At 38.7% G+C, this 21,592-nt stretch overlaps 1 protein-coding gene and 1 long non-coding RNA gene across 4 annotated transcripts in view; one reads left to right on the plus strand and one right to left on the minus strand.

Annotated features, from left to right (window-relative positions):
• The window catches only part of LOC148131855 (uncharacterized), a 205,892-nt gene that overhangs the window by 178,671 nt on the left and 5,629 nt on the right, over positions 1-21,592 (minus strand). The window lies entirely within an intron of this gene.
• The window catches only part of DDR1 (discoidin domain receptor tyrosine kinase 1), a 75,709-nt gene that overhangs the window by 14,819 nt on the left and 39,298 nt on the right, over positions 1-21,592 (plus strand). For all 3 annotated transcript variants that reach the window (XM_087954349.1, XM_087954348.1, XM_087954350.1), the window contains one exon: positions 13,994-14,118. In XM_087954349.1, the coding sequence (XP_087810475.1) occupies positions 14,043-14,118 (76 nt within the window). In that variant the 5' untranslated portion in view covers positions 13,994-14,042. The remainder of the gene's footprint in view (positions 1-13,993; positions 14,119-21,592) is intronic.

Genomic DNA, 21,592 nt, shown 5'->3' on the forward strand with positions numbered 1-21,592 from the left:
CAACCCCCTGCTCAAGCAGGATACCCTATATAGTTTCAGACAGGTGGCTGTCCAGTCTCTTCTTAAAAACCTCCAGTGATGAAGTACCCACAATTGCTGGAGACAAGCTGGTTATTTGTTCTCGCCGTTAGGAAATTTCTCCTTAGTTTTTGGTTGCTTCTCTCCTTGATTATTTTCCATCCATTGTTTCTTGTCCTGCCTTCTGGTGCTTTGGAAAATAAGTTGACCCCTTCTTCTTTGTGGCAGCCTCTCAAATACTGGAAGACTGCTATCATGTCATTCCCTAGTCCTTCTTTTCTCTAAACTAGCCATACGCAGGTCCTGCAATCATTTTTCATATGTTTTAGACTCCAGGCCTTTAATCATCCTAGTTGCTCTTCTCTGCACTTTTTCCAAAGTCTCAACATCTTTTCTGTAATGCGGTGACTAAAACTGGATGCAGTATTCCAGGTGTGGTTTTACTAAGGTTTTATAAAGTGGTAACTCTCGTGATAAAGTGGTAACTCACGTGATTTTGATTCTATGCCTCTATTTTTACAACCAAGAATTGTATTAGCATTTTTGGCTGATGCCGCATACTGCCGTATAAATGGGGCAGCCACATATATATTTATAGAGCTGGCCCCCTCCAGTGACTTAAGACAGCGAACACAGTTTAAATATAGAAGCCGTGAGATAAATGACCATTAAAAAAAAATAAACAATTCAGAAAAAGAATAAAAACTATGAAATATGAAGGTGCTAAAAAGTATGTCTGAATTGGCATGGGTCCTATGGGGTTGTATGAAAGTAGAGATTCATAAGTTGATGAAAGTTGCTGGCAATGAGAGATACACTGTTTGTTTGGGAAAAACATGCAGAATTTTAGCAGAAAGTATCCAGGGAACAATATGTGGATGACAAGAATGGATGACTGAGAATGAAATCAAAGAGTATAGAAAAAGGAATCGGGCTACTCAGAGATTGATGAATGAATGAACATGGGAACCACTTGGTGAGATGCACTTTGGTGCTCAGAAAAACATCTGTTTTGAATATGTGATCTAATAATAAATTGACATGTGTACCCAAGAAAAAAGGGATATATTAAAAAACAATGGATTTGGTTGTTTATGAAGAACAGTTGAGATAATTCACAGAGGATATGATAAGACATTCTGAATGTGGAACAGGCCGTTATTTGATAGCATTGAGCATAGTTCCTAGAAAGAAATGGCCCCAAAAGAAAAGGATAGAAGTGAAAGGAATATGGATGAAAGTAGAATGATTGCATGAGAAAGGATTAGAAATTAATCTCCCAAAAGAATGAATGGAAAACAGATGTAAGAAAGATAATGTGGAAACAGTGTGGAAACGTGTGGAAAGAATGGCTATAGCGGATTGTAGAATTGTAGGGCACTACTTTCAAAAAAAGGTCCATGCTAGTCATTTCTGGCTCTAGGGGGCGGTGCTCATCTCCATTACACAACTGAAGAGCCAGCGCTGTCCGAAGACGTCTCCATGGTCAATGTGGCCGGCGTGACTAAAAGCCAAAGGCGTACGGAATGTTGTTACCTTCCCACCAAAGTGGTCCCTATTTTTCTACTTGCATTTTTACATGCTTTCGAACTGCTAGGTTGGCAGGTAATGGGAGCTCACACGATGCTAGGGATTCGAACTGCCGACCTTTCTGATCGACAAACTCAACGTTTTAGGCACTGAGCCACTGCATCCCTTCAGTTACTTTCATAGGAAGGATGAAAAAGGATGCTTGGTGGAATGATGAAGAGCAAAAAAAAAAATCATGAATATAAAAACTACATTGACAGAGATGACAGAAAGAGATAGGTGCAGGTACTCATTGACTTACAACCTTTCACTTAGTGACTGTTCAAAGTTAACAATGGCATTGAAAAAAAGTGACCATATTTTACATGTATGACCATTGCAGCATCTCCAGGGTCCCATGATCAAAATTCATACTCTTGGCTCATATTTATGATGGTTGCAGTGTCCTGGGATCACACAAACACCTTTTGCCACCTTCTGACAAGCAAAATCAATGGGGAAGTCAGATTCACTTTAGAACCATGTTACTCACTTAACAACTTCAGTAACTACTTAACAACTGTGGCAAGAAAGGTCGTAAGATGGGGCAAAACTCACTTTTTTTGGTCAATTTTTTATTTTATATTACATATACATATCAATGCGTGAACAGTGTGACACCTGGGTGCCATACATTATGGTACAAATAAAAATAACATTATTACTCATGAGTATTACATTTATCCAACTTATATATTTCTAATAATAATACATATTTATAGTAAGTTCTAATCTTTCATTATGTCATACTGTTTTAACATGCCTGATACTACCGTCATTCAATTTCTAAACCTCCCTCTTGTTATTGCATTTATCTTGTGATATAAAAATGTGTATACTGTTATTCCTCTTTTCTCTTATTTCTGTCTCTATTCTAACTTTTATTCATGTCACCATTATATTAAAAGACATTGTCTTTCATCTCTCACCTGCTTTAATACTTTAATTCATATTTCCCTCATTTAACTCTTCACATATATTTCTGTTAAAATGTTATCCTTTATTATTTCATTATTCAATGTTTCAATATTAAATTCTAATACCGATTGCAATATTATTTAAACATACAGAATAATTCTATTCATATTCTATACATTCATTCAGTCTATATTGGGGCAAAACTCAATACCTGTCTTGCATAGCAATGGAAATTTTGAGCTCGATTGTGGTTCTAAGTCGAGGAGTACCTGTATATAAGGTGTATAGAGAGAAAAACAGAGTTTCAAAGAATGTAGTCAGAGAGCAAGAAATATTTAAGGTTAAAAGGAACAAGAAAAGGCAGATCAATTTTAGATAAATGGGGAAATTTGTGAAGAAGAGATTAATTAAATTGTTTGCAAGCTAGGGAATGAAATTCAAAAGAAAAGTGATAAAATTATTAGGCATGAAATTGAGGTGCTGGAGGGAGTATTTTTGATGATGATTGAATGATGATTCTGGATGATTTATATAAGATCATGAATCCTCCACATTGGGACAGTGAGATTAAAATGAACAATGTACTTTTTTATTATTGCTTTTATTGTTGAAGAGGGAATGCAACAGAGGTGGTATTCAGCAGGTTCTGACCAATTCTGGAGAACTGGTAGCGGAAATTTTGAGTAGTTTGGAGAACTGGCAAATCCCACCTCTGACTGGCGATTTTACAGTATCCTTCCCCTGCCACGCCCCCGAGCCACTCCCACAGAACTGGCAGTAAAAAAAAAAATGAACCCCACCACTGGAATGCAAAAACCATGGGGTGGTTTTTAAGGGTGCCTGGAAAGCCATTTCACAAAGATAACAACCAAAATTTAGAACGTGCCTTTATGTAAACCTGAGATTTGCTCTTCACCAGGTGATTGAGAAATGTGTGAGTTGAGAAGGAACATATATTGTACATTTGTGAGTTTAGAGAAAACATGACAAAGTGAATAGGTGTAATCGTATTTTGAATAGATGTAAAATTTAGGATTGGTGGCTGAATGTGTTAAGAGCAGGATATACTTAGCAAGTGGTTTAACACCGAACAGGGATTAAGACAAGGATGCGAGTTTAATGTACTTGTGAAGAAATGTATAAAGGGATTCAAGTAGTGATTTTAGAAGGGTGTTGGCCTGTACTTTTTTATGTGGGTGATGCTCTGTTGCTGCTCAAAAACCTAAATGATTTTCAGGGAATATTAGATAAATAGTATAAAGCAAGAAGGTGCCAAATCTAAAAATCGAAAGTATCAAAAATGGTTGGATTTGCCCAGGAAAATAATATGGACTATTGCAAGTTATACACATGTAATGAACAAGTAAAGCAAGCAGATGAATTTGAATGCCTTTGTAGAATATTTACTAAAGACGGGGAAATGTATGGCACTATTGGAAGACGTACAACTGCATACAACTGCTGGTACAAAGACAGTTAAATTCCGCTACCAGTTCTCCAGAACTGGTCAGAACCTGCTGAATACCACCTCTGAATTGGATGTAATTAAGCGAGAATGAATAGCTGCTGAATGATTGTAGATTACAGTGAGGTAGTTTGGTCATACAGAGAATGAATCATAAAACAAATATGTGCAGGAACAGTTAAGAGGAAGAATGAGAAGTAGTTGGATGGTGTTAATGAAAGTGAGTGAGGAGTTTAAAATTAAAACAAAGAAAACATTAGAAAATAAAACAAAAACCAAAGAAAGTATGTGAAACAGGACATGAGTATACTCAAAACAAAAATGAAAAGGTATGGAGAAATAGTATAAATGGGGTTTGTGTAATCAGATTTAGCTAATATTTCCTCTTCTTTGTGTATTTTGCAAATTTATATAGCTACCTATCTCATTAAAAGTGTCTACGGGTGGACAGCCAACACAATAACAGTTAAAAGCAGTATAATGGTCTTAATACACTGAAACGAGATTAAAAATAAGAACATTAAAAAGCAAAGATTGCAAGTAAATACAAAGTAATCTAACATCGTAACCTTGCTGGCTCCCGTGGGGTACCTCAGGTTAATGAAATAACCACATTTTGGATTTAAAGGATTTAAGGTATAATATCTTTTAAAGTGCTTTCTTTTTCTCTTTCTCCTTTTCCTCTTTTTCTCTTCCTTCCTTTCTTTCTGCCTGCCTGCCTGTCTCTGTCTCTCTCTTTCTCAATATTATTTGCCCTGAAAGAGAAATGTGGGATGGTTATGAATATAAATCACATCCGGTGAGGAGGAATGTGTATACATGGGTGCACCCAAAATATTCCGTAAGGAAGAATTCTTAGCATCCATGACAAACTGGGTAACTAGGTTATTGAATTATCAACCCTTAATTACTAACCCATCAACTGTAGATGTTAAACAAGGCACCAGAAAAGTGCTTTCAAATGGACTTGAATTTTCAATTCATCTGTGGTTAAAAAAAAAAAAAAGTCTTAAAGAGGCATGAGAATTTGCATTCCTTAAGAAATAATTCCTTAATGATCAGGCCAGCAACTGGGAGATTGTGAATTCTAGTCCCGTCTTGGACACAAAGCCAGTTGGGTGACCTTGGATCAGTCTCCTCTCTCTCTCTCTCTCTCTCTCTCTCTCTCTCTCTCTGTCCTAAGAAGAAGAAGCAGCAGCAGCAAGATACTTTTGATATTTTGCAGGAACTTGTCCAGGTGGTCATCAGGAGTCAAAAAACTGACTTCAAGAGACTAAAAACAAACAAATAAGCAAACAAGCACACCCATAAACCCCTTTCTGAAAAAAATAATTCAAAGAGTCGAGCTTTATTACCTCAGTTCATGTTATTCAGGCAATCTTAGGGGTTTTGCTCTGTGGATTATTTAATCGGATGGTTAATTGGTTTTGGCAGAGGCTCAATCCATTGAATTTTGCAGCTTTTTCCAACAAGCTCATTGGCTGGATTGGCACTGCCACTCAGCTGCTTGGCATTCCGCATACATAGCTGGAATTCCTTGCGCCTTCAGGCACCTTATGCCTCTTTCACTCCCCTCCCAGCCATCCCCCTTGCTCTGAGCTGGAGAGATTTCTGGGTTGGAGCAGGGGGTTAAAATCCAGCTGGGCAAAATGAGGACACCCACCCTGTTCAGCTGTTGTTGAGAATGAAAGCATGGGAAAGGAGAAGAAGGGGGAGGGAAAAACGTAATCTACCAAATTTGTGGCTGCAGTAAATATTCTTAAATCCAGACAAGCTAGGCTTTAACTCCAGAAATGTAGGGCTTTTTAAAAAATGTTTTCAGCCCGGGGTTAGTATTTAATTAGTTTTCAGCATCAGGAAGATTGAAGATAAGATGATGTCTGTAACTGATTTTTCAGGGTAAATCTTGACCAATTTTAGAAGGTTTTACAGGTCTTCCACAAGAATTGTGGACTTCAATTCCCAGAATTCCCCAGCCAGCCATGCTGGCTGGGGAATTCTAGGAGTTGAAGTCCACAAGTCTTAAAAGTTGTGAAGGTTAGACATACCTGTTCTACAGGATAAGACAAAAGCCACAAGAATTTGTATTTCTAGCTTTCTCTCTCTGTCTCTCCAAGGAACTTAAGGTTATGCAAGTGGTTTTTGCTTCCCATAAAAGTTACTGTCACAACAACCCTGCAAGGTAGGTCAGTCTGAGAGAAGGAAGCAGAAGATGGAGGGTGATTAAGTTTCCGAGCAGATTAGAGATTGCTTCTTTCATTTTGGACTGGTTCAGTGATTTTTAGGTTCCTTTTTTTCCCGATAATAGTGTTTATTAAAGTTTAAATATAGAAAGATAAAAAACTAAGTAAAATTAAAACATATATAAAAAGTAAAAAATATTGAAAAGTTCAAAGGAAGAAATAAAAAAGATAGGAATTGAAAAAAAAGATATAGAGGTAGTCCTTGATTTACAAGCCAGACCATTTGTTTAACGAAGTTTCAGAATTAAGAGTGGCTTTGGAAAAAGTAATTTATGCATGCACTTGCATTGACAACTGTTACCCTCCCCATATCACATGATTGCAGAATTCTTCTCACATCTCATGTCTTACCTATAAACCTGTGTTTCTCAACCTTGCTAACTTGACGATGGGTGAACTCCAACTCCCAGAATTCCCCAACCAGCAGAGGAGCATTGTCTTTGATGCTCACAACACACACACACACACACACACTAATCAAATAAATCCGTTTCATAATCCTTTACTTTTAATAAAATAATTTATCATTTTCTCTAAAAACACAATAAAAATGATTTCTTCCCCTATTGATTCTCTTATCTATAAACAGATAGCCTCATCAGTCAAGAAAAATCCATTAAGAGCTACCAGAATCAGTAACTTATTAAAAATCTTAACCTTTAATCCTTCAAATAGTATTCCACAAATTAATTTCTTGTCATTTTCTCTTTGTCTCTTCTCAGAAACTCCTTTGCAAGTTTACACATACCAAAAACAACATCTATATTTTAACAAAATAATCTCTTCCTACCTTACATTGTCTATAAACAAATCATTAAAGCTTTGTCATTCAGTTCTGGTCAAGAGGAACCCATTAAAAGTTACTAGAAAGAACATCATATATACTTTTAAATCTTGATCAAATAAGCCACTTTTATATTCCTTCTTTTTGCTTTTAAAAATCTTGAAGGGAATAAGAGATTGGACAACATTTATCTGAAAAGGTATAGGGTTCCCTTCTTAAGCAAGGGGTTAGACTAGAAGACCTCCAAGGTCCCTTCTAACTCTGTTATTCTGTTATTGTCTTAGGACAATAGTTGATTTGTGTGCTAGGGTTTTGCTATGTGTGGTTGTAATTTCTGTTGGTTGTTTCTGATACGTTTTTGATGATTAATTCATCTATGGCCTGCTTTGCAACTCAGCAGTCCTGTTTGCTCAGCCCGAGCTTCCAATGATAAAATCAATAAAAGACATCAGGAGAATTCACCTCCTTTGCTATTGAATTTGTTCTGTCAGGCATTTAAGATCATGATAAAAGGCTGCGTGTTTTCAAGTTGCCTTTTTTTTTTTTTTGCCATGGTTGGTACCTCTCTGCCACCCACCCGTGTCTCCTGGCTGATTCTTCCCTGCTTCTTTAATTTCCTGATTTCTTCTAACTGCTCCGCCGCCTCCATACCTAAAGCCCTTGAAAAATTCAGGAATTCCCCTGTGCAAAGTTACTACCCAGCTTCACATGACATAATTGGGAAAATTCCCCTTCCTTGCTCTATCCAGGTGGACCAAGGATTAAAGTTGGAGCATTTTGTGTGCAAACTGTGTGTTGTAGCCCCGAGCAATGTTGTAAAAAGTTTTGCTTTTTATTGCTTGGGTTAGTTAGACAGGACATTGGTCCTGATTTCGGGTGGGGTGGGGAGATCAATGCTTGAATTCATTCCCCCTTTGCCTTTTGCATTGCCCACTGTCTGCCCTCCTCCCCAAATTATGGCCTGTCAGCTGCTGTTACTGGCCTTAGATCAGGCAGCTGTTAGAAGGGACATTCCAGCAAAGGATTGTGGGAGCAGCTGGCCAGTCTCACAGACAAACACACACATACACACATCCCACAACACTCTTCCCAAACCACTGATTAAGGCACAGTGAAGTGGCAGTGAGCTTGCTTCCTGAATAATATGTGTGAGACTTCCTTGGAAATTCCCTCTGTGTGTGTGTGTGTGTGTGTGTGTGTGTATACTTGTCTCTGCAGGGACACTAGATCAAGGACTAGATTGGATATGATCTGTGTAGGGCTTTATAGGGAAGTCTTTGCCAGTGATATATTTGTTTGTTTAATGCCATCATTATTTTTACAAATAATTCAACACACCTTCCTTCTCCTGTTTTCCCCCACAACAACGCTGTGAGGTAGGTTAGGCTGGGAGAGAGTGACTGGCCCAGGGCTTGCCCAACTGGCTTTCATGGCTAAGGCAGGACTTGAACTCACGGCCTCCTGCTTTCTAGCTTGTGCCTTAACCTCTAGACCAAACTTTTGCATGAGTGATGTTGGAAATCTAGATGGTGATTTTTGGGGGGTAAAATTAAGGAAGACCTAAATTTGCTTTGGATTGGAGTAGGTAAGTAGGTAGGATGGAAGAATGTAGAGATGAATAGGTAGATGGATAGATGGATGATAGATAGATACAGATAGACAGATAGAAAGACAGATAGTAGTAAAATATTCGGTTTTGATTCTTAAGCAGTTTAAATTGTTGGTTGATAGCAATGACCATAGTGCTGAGAAATATGGGGACTGGACCTCTGCAAGGAGCCAAGCTGAATTTGAGAGCTGAATGTTGTAACTGTACGGCAGTCCAAGTCATCTATTCATTTATTTATCAGATTTTTATCCCCACCTTTATTATTTTTATAAATAACTCCGCATGGAGAACATACATATTATAGGGGGTCCTAGATTTGCAAGCACAGCTGGGACTGGAATTGCCATGGCTAAGTGCAAGGCAGCTCTTAAATCAGTCACTCCCAATTTAGCCCTTTCTTGCCATAGTTGTTAAAACAAATTACTGCATTCGTTAAGTGAATCTGGCTTCCTCATTGACTTTCTCCTCGGAAGCCAGCTGGGAAGATTGCAATCACCTAACTCCAGAACGCTGCAACCATTATAAATACATGCCGGTTGCCAAGTGCCCAAATTTTGATCATGTTGCTGCTACAATGTCGTAAGTGTGAGGACTGATTGTAAGTCACTTTTTCCAGTGCCGTTGTAACTTCAGGCGGTTGGGAAATGGTTATAAGTTGAGGACTACCAGCATAGGAACCAAGCGTTTTACTGACTCAACTATGGCCTACTGCAAATCAATAGGAGCCAGATAAAAGTCAATCAAACTAATGACGTGTGTTGGCTGTGACTCATTTATTGCTTATAATTTATTGCTTATAATGAGGTTTAAAGCCAGGATAATCTTACCAAGAGGCGCACTTGTCCAAATGTGGGTCATTAGCCCTCCAAGGTCCCTTCCATCTCTTATTATTCTGTTACACTCTTTTTCAATATATTTGGGGATAACCTGAATGAATTTCAAAAGACTGCAGAGGACTATAGTTGATCTGGCTCGGCATGTTGATGAACTTGGCTAAAACAAAGGGCGGAGGAGAAACAGATACTGAATTGAGAGTCTAGGTCGACTTTTTCCCTTTGCTTGTCCTGCACCCCTATTCTGGATCACCCCTTCCCTATCTGTTCTGCAGCTGTTGCGTTCATGAGAAATGATTTTCCATTGGGGAATAGATGGCTCTTACATCCATGTGAGAAAATCCTAAACTGGAATACAGATGCTTAGGCAATGTCATTTCCACAGCGAATGTTTGAAACAGTTTTGGGTCACGTGGCAGAGAATATCACCGTAGTACAGGCCGTCCTCGACTCTCAAAAGTCCATTCAATAACTATAAAGTTACAATATAGAAAAAAAAGTGACTTATGACCATTTTTCACACTTAACGACCGTTGTAGCCTCCCTGAGGTCATGTGATCAGAATTCGGACTCTTGGCAACCGATTCGTATTTATGACGGTTGCAGTGTCCTGGGGGGGTCATGTGATCCCCTTTTGCAACCTTATGACAAGCAAAATCAATGAGGAAGCCAGATTCACTTAACAACTGTGCCACAAACTTAAACAACTGCAGTGATTCACTTAACCATGGGGGCAAGATCATTGGTTGCCCTCTCCTCTCTTTGGAAGAGCTTTATAGCTCCCGCTGCCTTAAGAAAGTTCAAAACAATCTCAAAGATCCATCTCATCCCGGGAACCCTATTTTTGAACTATTTATCATCTGGCAGACGGTACAGGATAATAAAAACAAGGACAAATAGGCTGAAAAACAGCTTCTATCCCAGGGCAGTAACTCTTTTGAATTCTACTGTATAGTGCAGTGTTGGTGCGGTGTCGGGGGTTTTCAATTCAATGTGTGGAGTGTGAAGGGTGTGTGATTGTGTTTATTTTCATGGTTCATGATGTGCACTGAAGATGGTGTTTGATTTCGTTGTACCAGGTGCAATGACAGTAAACTAAACTAAACTAAAGAAGGGTTGTATAAAACGGGACAAAATTCACTTAAATGTCTCACTTAACAACAGAAATTTTGGGTCAATTGTGGTCATAAATCAAGGATTACCTATAGTCACATTCCATTCCAGTCATATGCTTAGCCACATCATGCTTAAAATATATCAATTCTTTCTGTAACCAAACTTTGCACAAGGAGGTATTTGTTGTTTAATTGGAGAGAAATCCCAAACGTAGCACAAGTTTCAGATTAAAGCCTTAAATTGTGTTAGTTGATATTCCTTTCATTGTTCCCGGCAGAAATCGATGAAATAGGAATGTCGATCGATTGATTTATTCTCAGTAACCATGAACAGTTTTGATCAAATCATTCTAAGGTAAAATCTGGCTCAGCTCCTAAATTGCATTTTATTGGGAGGAGAAAAAAAACAACCACTGAGTCTTTACGTGGTTTAAAATCATCCCCTTTCAAAAAGCCTTTTTGAGAAGAAAATGCTGAACTTGTTCCCAAAGGGCTCTTAACCACAATGGTTTTTTTTGTTGTTGCTCGGTTTGGGCTTAATATAATAACATATTTGTAGGGGTGAGATTTGCTTGTAACACTAAGCCAAAAGTAAACGAACTCCACCTTGACTTACCACTCATCTGATCTTCTAGTGCTTTCCCTCTTTTTATGCTTGCTTTGTCTTGTTTTTAATTTGAGGAATGACATCACTGAAAAATAAAAAAATCCGTGCCTGGAATTCCAGGATGAGAGCTTGACTATCGGTTGCATATGTTTGTATTGCTATTCTTAGTTGTGAGTAATAATTGATGACACTTGCTTCACTGCAGTAGCTGGGCTGTAATTTTGATGAGCTGTGCAGCTTAAATGTCTAACAGTGTCTGGTAAATTTACCCTCAGAACGACTCAGAAGTTGTGGGAGCGTCATCACTGGAGACTTTCAAGAAGAGATTGGACTGCCATTTGTTCAGAAATGGTGTAGGATCTCCTGCTTGGACTAGATGACCTACAAGGTTCCTTCCAATTCAGATTATCTGTTATCTCTTAACTGTTACCTCCAAATTCAGAGGCGTTACAGGTAGTCTTCTAGACTTAGGACTACAGTTGGGACTGCAATTTGGTCATAAGTCATTGCGGTTGTAATTGGAGGCACCATGGGACCAGACTCGATTTTATGACCGCTTTTATGATGTTCATTAAGTGAGTCACCACAATTGCCAAGCAACGACGTGATTGTTATGCAAAGCACCTGGTCACAGGTGTGGGCTCATTTTAGCCAAAGGACATTTTTTTTTTTGCGAAAAAACAGCCATAAATTATAATAGTGATTTCAACTTAACAGAATAACCAAGTTGGAAGAAACCTTGTAGGTCATATAGTCCAACCCCCCGCCCAAGCGGGAGACCCGACACCATTTCTGACAGATGGCAGTCCAGTCTCTTCTTGAAAGTCTCAAGTGATGAAGCTCCTACAACTTCTGAAGGCAAAACTGTTCCATTGGTTGATTGTTCTGTCAGAAAGTTTCTCCTTATTTCCAGATTAAATCTTTCCTTGTTCAGTTTCCATCCATTATTCTTTGTCTGGCCTTCAGGTGCCTTGGAGAATAGTTTGACCCCTTCCTCTCTGTGGCAGCCCCTCAAATATTGATTGGCACACTGCTATCATCTCCAAGGTTCCTTCCAACTCTACTACCGTATTCTGTATTCGTATGTCTCCCCTGGTCCTTCTCTTCACTAGACTAGCTATGCCCAGCTCCTGCAGTGTGTTCTGCGCATTGTTGCAAAATGCAATCACATAACTAACGAGATCGTAATAGTGAACTGATTGCTAAGCACCTGAAGATCACACCACAATGGAGGTGGTGGGGTAGTTGTAACTTCAAGAGTGAGTCACAAGTAATTTTGAGTTTGTTTTAACTTTGAATGGTTATTAAGCAGCCAGTCATAAGTGGAGGACTCCTTGTATACCAGAACTGGGGACAAGTAACAGGTTTGGCTTCTTCTATGTTTCTTTCTTATTTGAAACTTCTGAGAGGAGACATAATGTAGGATGGTCTGAGTCCTTGACCTATCCAGAATCAGACGTTTTTGAGTGATTTTATTGAAATACAAGCAATTCCACCCTCTATTCCATTATGGATTGTATACAGCTAGTCCTCAACTTACAACAATTCATTTGATCAGCGTTCGAAGTTACAGTGGCACTGAAAAAAGTGACCTATGTCCATTTTTCACATGTCCAACCATTGGCAGCATCCCCATGGCTATGTGCTCAAAATCCACACACTTGGCAACTCGTATTTATGATGGTTGCAGTGTCCTGGGGTCATGTGATCCCCTTTTGCGACTGTCTGACCAGCAAAGTCAACAAGGAAACCACTTTCACCTAACAACCGTGTGATTAACTTAACAACTGCAGTGATTCACTTAACAACTGTGACAAGAAAGGTCAAAGAAATGGAGCAAAATCCACTTAATAACTGACTAGCTTAGCAGCAGAAGTTTTGGGCTTAATTGTGGACATAATTTGAGGACTCCCTGTACAACTACAACTTTCAGGGGCTCTGTAATCAACATGAGTCTGCCTGCTTCATTCCTAATAAATAAGGTCATGGTTTCACTCTACTTGAGCTTATTTCACCAATATTTAACCAAAACAACCGAAACAAGCTATTTTTAAATCAATCCCATGACTGGCTCTTTTATTACAGGGTGGGTTTTCCCTGGAGCAAAGCGTATGCCACCAAGCCACAGATTTGGCTTGTAGCCCTCTTTGTCCGTGATGATTATGTGTTACAATGCTGCTGGTGTGTCACTTCCAGTCCCTTCTGGCTGGAATCTAGGAAAATAGAGACAATAGCTGCATGTGAGTGATTTCCTTGCCTGGAACGCACGGTATTTATTAAGGGCTTGAACTAGGAAATGAATAAGGCTGCTAAGTCAGGTTGAAATCACTCACTACCAAGCTAAGCGATGGAGGAAAAGACCCACATAAGGTTATGAACATAGAATAATAGAGTTGGAAGGGACCTTGGAGGTCTTCTAGTCCAATCCCTTGCTCGAGCAAGGAGACCCTATACCATTTCAGTCCAGTCTCTTTTTGAAAGCCTCCAGCGATGAAGCACTCAGAACTTCTGAAGGCAAAGCCGTTCCACTGATTTATTGTTCTAATGGTCAGGAAATTTCTCCTTAGTTCTCGGTTGCTTCTCTCCTTGGTTAGTTTCCATCCATTGTTTCTTGTCTTGGCTTTTGGTGCTTTGGAAAATACAGTAGTTGGACCCTTTTGTCTTTGTAGGAGCCCCTTAGATAGAGAAACACTACTGTCATGTCTCCTATGGTCCTTTTCTCCAGACTAGATAAGATACCCAATTCCTGTAACCATCCTTCATTAATTGCTTCTTCCTTAACTGCAGTTATCTGCTTCGTTAACCGCTTCTTTCTTCAACTTTTTTCAACAGGGATGAAAGTTCAGTGATCGATGTAACCAGACCACCGGTCGGAGGCAGGATGGGACCTGGCATGCTTTGGTTTTTGCTGCTGGTCTCTGTGGGGACATCGGAGTTGGAAGAGCACTTTGATCCAGGTAAGAAGCAGGAGCTGAGAGAGAAAAGGGCAGAGGGTCAAAACAGCTGGCTGGTGTCAGGATTCAACTCTGTTTTCAGTTGTAGGAGAAGCAGGTGAATTAAATCCCCCAAATCCACATATCCTGGATTACCAGAAGAACCCTTTGTGCTATACAAATACTGCACAATTTGGGGAAAGGATGAACTTGTCAAATCTGGGAAGTTAGGAGGAGAAGCCCTATACAAAACGTTTGCTAGACCAATACTTAAATACAGCTCATCAGTCTGGAACCCGCACTACATATTGGATATTAATACAGTCGAGAAAGTCCAGAAATATTTCACGAGAAGAGTTCTTCACTCCTCTACTAATAGCAGAATACCTTATGCCATCAAACTTGAAATTTTAGACCTAGACAACCTAGAACTACGCCGCCTTCGGTCCGACCTAAGTGTGGTACATAAAGTTATCTATTGCAATGTCCTACCCATCGATGAATACGTCAGCTTCAACCACAACAATACAAGAGCACACAATAGATACAAACTCAAGGTAAACTGCATCAAACTTGATTGCAGGAAATACGACTTCAGCAACAGAGTGGTCAATATCTGGAATACTCTACCTGACTCTGTGGTTTCTTCCCCAAACCCCAAAAACTGTAATCTTAAAACTATCCACTATTGACCTCACCCCTTTCCTAAGAGGTCTTTAGGGGGCGTGCATAAGTGCACCAACGTGCCTACCGTCCCTGTCCTATTGTTTCTTTTTATTCGTATCCATTTCATGTATTCATAACCATGCTTATACTTATACCTGTTATCTAATACTTGCTTGACAAAGAAACAAACAAATAAATAGAATTTAACAGGAAAAAAAACCTTCCCTCATAGGTGGGATAAAATAGGAGGAGGGAGAGCTTGTGATTGAAAGAGAAAATATGAATCAAATAAGTATATTCCACAATGATCCCAGCTAACTGCATGAAAAGTAGTCAGTGGTTAATGAGAATGAAATCTAATAAGCATTAAAATGTGACAGATTAAAGACAGACTGAACTAGCAAACTGAACAAGGATTATATCTGGCAACTATAGTTGTGTCAGAATAGCTAGGGAAAAAATAGGATTTAAAAAGTGTAGTTAACCGGTGCAGATAGTCCTCGACTTACGATGATCTCTTAGCAACCATTTGAAGTCACAATGCACCTACTGGGGGAGGGGGGGCTACTTATGGCCTGGATTTGAAACTCCAATAGTTGCCCCCCCCCTAGTACTAGGCAACCAGGCCATATTTACAACCATATGAAACGTCCCGTGGTCACATAACCACATTATATGACATCTTTGCCCCCCCACTCCCCAAGTGGTATTTCCTTTCAGTTTTTGGCAAAACTGCACCATTGAACCATTGGCTCCTTTATGGTCATAAGTTGTAGACTGCCTCAGTTATGAAGACATAACTGGGGAGAAGAGGTTGCAAGCAGCACCTTTCCTTTGAGTAGCTTGTTGGTGAGCTTAGGGCAAAAAGATTTCCATTCTATTTATATTCAAATTACCTCATGAAATAAAAGTTAACACAGTCATGTCTCAGCTAGTTTTACATTAAAAATTAAAAGACTGCCAGCCAGAGTCATCTGGCAATTTATTATCGGGCAGCCATTTAAACTTATTTAACACAGGTAGTCCATGATTTTTGATCACAATTTAGCCCCGAATTTCTGTTGCTGAGTGAGACATTTGTTAAGTGAGTTTCACCTCATTTTACGGCCTTTCTTGCCACAGTTCTTAACAGAATTACTGCCAGTTGTTACGGTACTAACATGGTTGTTAAGTGAACCTACTTTGCTTGTGAGAAGGTCAAAAAAGGTGATCATATGATACCCTGTGACACTGCAATCATCATAAATATGAATCAGTTGCCAAGTGGCTGAATTTTGATCACATGACCATGGGGAATGCCATAACAGTCGTAAATGTGAAAAACGGCCATAAGTCACTATATTCAATGTGGTTGTAACTTTGAACGATCACTAAATGAACTGTTGTAAGCCGAGGACTACCAGCAAACAAAATAAACATTACAGTTGAAGGGGATTGTTTAGGGCACCTCTGGATCCACACCAGGACCTTCAAAGAACAATGTCTTTCAGCTGCAAATGAAAACTCACAAGGCGGCCTCCTCTGGATAGATAAGATAGACCTTTATTGTCATTTTTTTTTTACTGTGAGCACAGTGGCCCATATTAAAAATGAAATTCTGTTGCCTGCTGTCAAAAGCATACATCTACCCATTCACATACATAACACATGTTCTCTCTCTCCCTCTCTCTCTCTCTCTATATATATGTATGTATGTATGTATGTATGTATGTATGTGTGTATGTGTATGTGTATGTATGTATATACACATGTGAGATATATATATATATGTATGTATATACATAGACACATGCAAGATGTATATGTATATGTGTTATGTGTATATGTATATGTGTGTTATGTATATATGTCTGTCTGTCTGTCTGTCTGTCTATCTATCTATCTATCTATCTATCTATCTATCTATCTATCTATCTATCTATCTATCTATCTATCTGCAGGTCTTGGCATGTTTGGGTCTTTTCCAAGACCTGCATAACTGTATCCGTGAAAATCTACGAATGTATGTATGTATGTACGCACGTACGTATGGTATTCAGCTTTGTTTGGGTATTTTCCCACGTCATTATAGTTGTGCTTTTAAAGTTGTAGCGACGTTTTGGCAGAATCTCATCTGCCATCATCAGGCTTGTGTATTGTGTTCGTCTGTGAGTCAGGCTTTCACAGCCGTTTCTGTTTTAAATTCGCTACAACTTTAAAAGCACAACTATAATGACGTGGAAAATACCCAACAAAGCTGAATACCATACATATAAATACCAGCGAAAACTTAAGAAAACACACACACACACACATATATATATATATATATATATATATATATATACATATATATATATATATATATATATATATATATATATATATATATATACACACATGCATACACATATGCATACATAACAAACATATACACGTGAGATATATATATGTATGTATATACATAGACATATGCGAGATGTATATGTATATGTGTTATGTGTATATGTATATGTGTGTTATGTATATATATATTGTATGTGTGTATGTGTGTATGTATATATACTGTATATATACACACACATACACACATGTACATATACATGTGTGTGTGTATATATATATATACACACACACATACACACATAAATACACACACATATACACACACATACACATAAATACACACATATGCACACACACATACACATAAATATCCCCTCATTTGCTGAGATCGCACTACCATTAAATGAATTACTAAAAACGGGGGGAGACGACCGACCAAGTCATGTTTAATTCATTTATATACATACATATGCCTACATATACATATACACCCACACATACATGTATATATACACACATACACACACGCACATATATGGTACAGATATCTATATCACTGTCCCTTTTGAATACGTAGCAGAAAGAAGAAACAAGCTCACAAGGTTGATGCTGTAGGGAACAAAACCGTGACTGAATCTGGATGTTCTCCTTCCGATACCACAAAGCCCCCCGTCCTCCCAGAAGGTGAACAAGGAAAAACAGGTCACGGAGAGGACGTGTAGCACGAAGGCTGTGCCCGGAGACAACTGACGCAGCCTCCTTGCTGAAGCTAAGATGGACTGATAGAGGACCGATGCCCGGAGAAGAGACCCCAGGAATGTTCATGGAACAGTCTGGCCTTGGAACAGGTTGTCCTTCTGGAGTGTTCCAGAAGCCTCGGGATGGCCTGTTCCCTGCTTGGAGTATATTCCGTGAGGGAATGCTTGTCAGGCCCCTGGAAGATGACCTCCAGCCTATTAAAGTGCCACAAAAGGGGGAAGAGAAACGAGGTGCCAATCGGGCCGTTTGCTTTTCCCATAAACATTCCGTGGGACACACTGAAGTGATGTTGTGGCCTGATATGTCAAGTGGAAACAAAGTGGTCAGTTGATCTGGATCCAGAGCTCCTCCCGTCTGGAATAGTTCACATTCCTCTGAGATATTTTTGGGAGTGGAGGGATATTATTTTCTCAGGCTGACAAGTAGTGACAAAGCATCTACCACTGAAGCACAGGAGGACTTAGAATCCCGTTCCCAATCTTAGAGGCAGAACCCTCTGTAGTCCCAAGTACAGGCGGTCCTCAGCTTACGACCACAATTCAGCCCAACATTTATGTTGCTTATGTACCTTATGATTCCTTGTGTGTCCAATCACACTTGGCCAATAAAGAATTCTGTTCTATTCTATTCTATTCTATTCTATTCTATTCTATTCTATTCTATTCTATTCCATTCCATTCCATTCCATTCCATTCCATTTTCTATTCTATTCTATTCTATTCTATTCTATTTATTCCATTCCATTCCATTTTATTTTATTTTATTTTATTTTATTTTATTTTATTTTATTTTATTTTATTTTATTTTATTATTTTATTTTATTTTATTTTATTATTTTATTTTATTTTATTTTATTTTATTTTATTTTATTATTTTATTTTATTTTATTTTATTTTATTTTATTTTATTTTATTATTTTATTTTATTTTATTTTATTTTATTTTATTTTATTTTATTATTTTATTTTATTTTATTTTATTTTATTTTATTTTATTTTATTTTATTTTATTTTATTTTATTTTATTTTATTATTTTATTTTATTTTATTTTATTTTATTTTATTTTATTTTATTTTATTTTATTTTATTATTTTATTTTATTATTTTATTTTCTATTCTATTCTATTCTATTCTATTCTATTCTATTCTATTCTATTCTATTCTATTCTATTCTATTCCATTCCATTCCATTCCATTCCATTCTATTCCATTCTAAATGAGAAATTTGTTAAGGGAGTTTTGCCCCATTTTATGACTTTCTTTGCCACATTTGTTGAGCGAATCATTGCCGCTGTTAAATTAGTAACATGGTTGTTAAGTGAATCTTGTTTCCCCACTGACTCTTCCGACTTTGTCGGAAGGTCGCAAAAGGGGAATCCCATACCCTGAGACACTGCAACCGTCCTAAATTTGAGTCAGTTGTCAAACATCTGAATGTAAATCACGTGACCCTGGGGGATGTTGCAACGGTTGTAAGTCTGAAGAATGATCCTAAGCCACTCCCTCCCCCCAGTGCCGTTGTAAATTTGATTGATCATTAAGTGAACTGTTGTAAGTCGAGGACTACTTGCAATCAAAGAACTAAAGAGAAATTTCCCAACAGTGAAAACAATGAACCTGTGGAATGGCTTGGCTTCAGAAGTTGTGGGTGCTTCATCACTGGAAGCCTCTGAGATTGGACAGCCAGTTGTCTGAAATAGTATAGGGTTTCCTGCTTGAGCAGGGGGCTGGACTAGAAGACCTCCAAGGTCCCTTCCAACTCTACTATTCTGTATCCTGTCTCTGTTGGAGAAGAAAGCCAACAGGGTAGGAAGCCCATTGGGAGACTGGAAACAGGACTTTTAATTCTTCTCTGGGCAAATGTCCTACAGTCAATGACTACTTCAGCTTCAACCGCAACAATACAAGAGCATACAACAGATACAAACTCAATGTTAACCGCTCCAAACTTGATTGCAGAAAGTACGACTTCAGCAACAGAGTGGTCAATGCCTGGAAAGCACCACCTGACTCTGTTGTTACATCCTCTAACCCCCCCGCTCCTTTAACCTTAAAACTAACCACTATTGACCTCACCCCATTCCTAAGAGTCTGTAAGGGGCGTGCATAAGTGCACCATCATGCCTCCCATCCCTGTCCTATTGTCTCCATTTATTCGTGCCTATTTCCTACATCCTTACTCATGTTTATACTTATACCTATTATCTTGTAAGCGGCTGACAAATCAAACAAATCAAATCAAATAAATAAATTCATCTTAGTTGTTACGGTTAATGGATCGTAAACAAGAATGGTCAATCTCCCTATAAAGGCTGTGTAAGCCAATGGCTGTGTCTATATCTCGAAGAGAGCAAAGTCCATCAGTAAATAATATACGAGGGCTATCCACAAAATAGATTACGTTTTCGTCTGTAGCAAGAAGGGGCGGAGCTAGTGCGGCCATCTTTGGTCTGTGCGTCCGCCGCTCAGTCTGCATCTAGTCGTGCTAGTGGGAGGTTCGTATCGTTGCCCGTTATTTCACAGCAAACGTTTGAAATGTGTGCTGCAATTGAAAATCCCGCGAGTTGTGAGGTGCGATCAGTGATAAGGTTTTTGTTGGCAAAAAACCATGAACCGATCGAAATTTTAATTGAAAAATTGAAAAACTAAAAAAGCAATTCAGAACAAGTGTAGAGGAAAGTTAAGCTCCGCCCCTTCTTGCTACAGACGAAAACATAATCTATTTTGTGGATAGCCCTCGTATTTGACAACAGAACCTCAGTTTTCCTTCGGTATTGAATGCTATCACCAGACAATTTCAATTTCATTCTAGGGTCACCCTGTTTGTGTGTGTGTGTGTTTCTTTTTTAATTCCTCAGGTGCTTTTCCGAACAATTTACCTTTTGAGCTGAATTCCAAAAAGCTTCTAGCATTTGATACAGGAGGGGAATCTTGAAAGAATCCAATTTAACTTCCGAGTCATGTTGTTGTTTATTGAATCGATTAAATTATCTTTTGGATTTGTTTTATTTCGATTCAGATTTCTGTTGAAGCTCACTCAATTGGTGGCCTCTCTCTTCTTGTACGTGAAATTAGAGCGCCTCCTAGTGAAAAATAAAAGAAACATCAGAATCTTGGAAAGGAATCAGTTAGGGCAGGGGTCTCCAACCTTGGCAACTTTAAGACTTGTGGACTTCAACTCCCAGAGTTCCTCAGCCAGCTTTGCTGGCTGAGGAACTCTGGGAGTTGAAGTCCACAAGTCTTAAAGTTGCCAAGGTTGGAGACCCCTGAGTTAGGGTTAATACAATGCCAGACATGTAAAGCAAAATATACTTTAAAAAATACAATGCCAGATAGATGTCCTGTCTAACTTCCCTTTGAACGTGATCAAAATTCAGACATTTGGTAATTGACTCATATTTACGACGGTTGCAGTGTGCAGGGGGGTCATATGATCCCCTTTTGCGACCTTCGGACCATCAAAGTCAATGGGCACATCACTTTCACCTAACAACCGTCTTCCAAATTTACCAACTGCAGTGATTCATGTAACGACTGTGGCAAGAAAAGTCGTAAAGTGGAGCAAAACTGTTTCACTTAGCAGCAGCAATTTTGGACTCAGTTGCATTTGTGAGTTGAGGACTCACTTCATAAGTCGCCTTGCTTAGCAACTGAAATTGTAGTATCAATTGTGGTTCAGGACTACCTGGAATGTTTTTCAGCCTTGGCAACTTCTTAGTCCAAGACTGATCAAGAAATGCTTCTTGGTA

Source organism: Notechis scutatus, chromosome 2 (genome assembly GCF_049901735.1).
Source record: "Notechis scutatus isolate UNSWTSFEM ecotype Mainland chromosome 2, rNotScu1.2, whole genome shotgun sequence".
NCBI lineage: Eukaryota > Metazoa > Chordata > Lepidosauria > Squamata > Elapidae > Notechis > Notechis scutatus.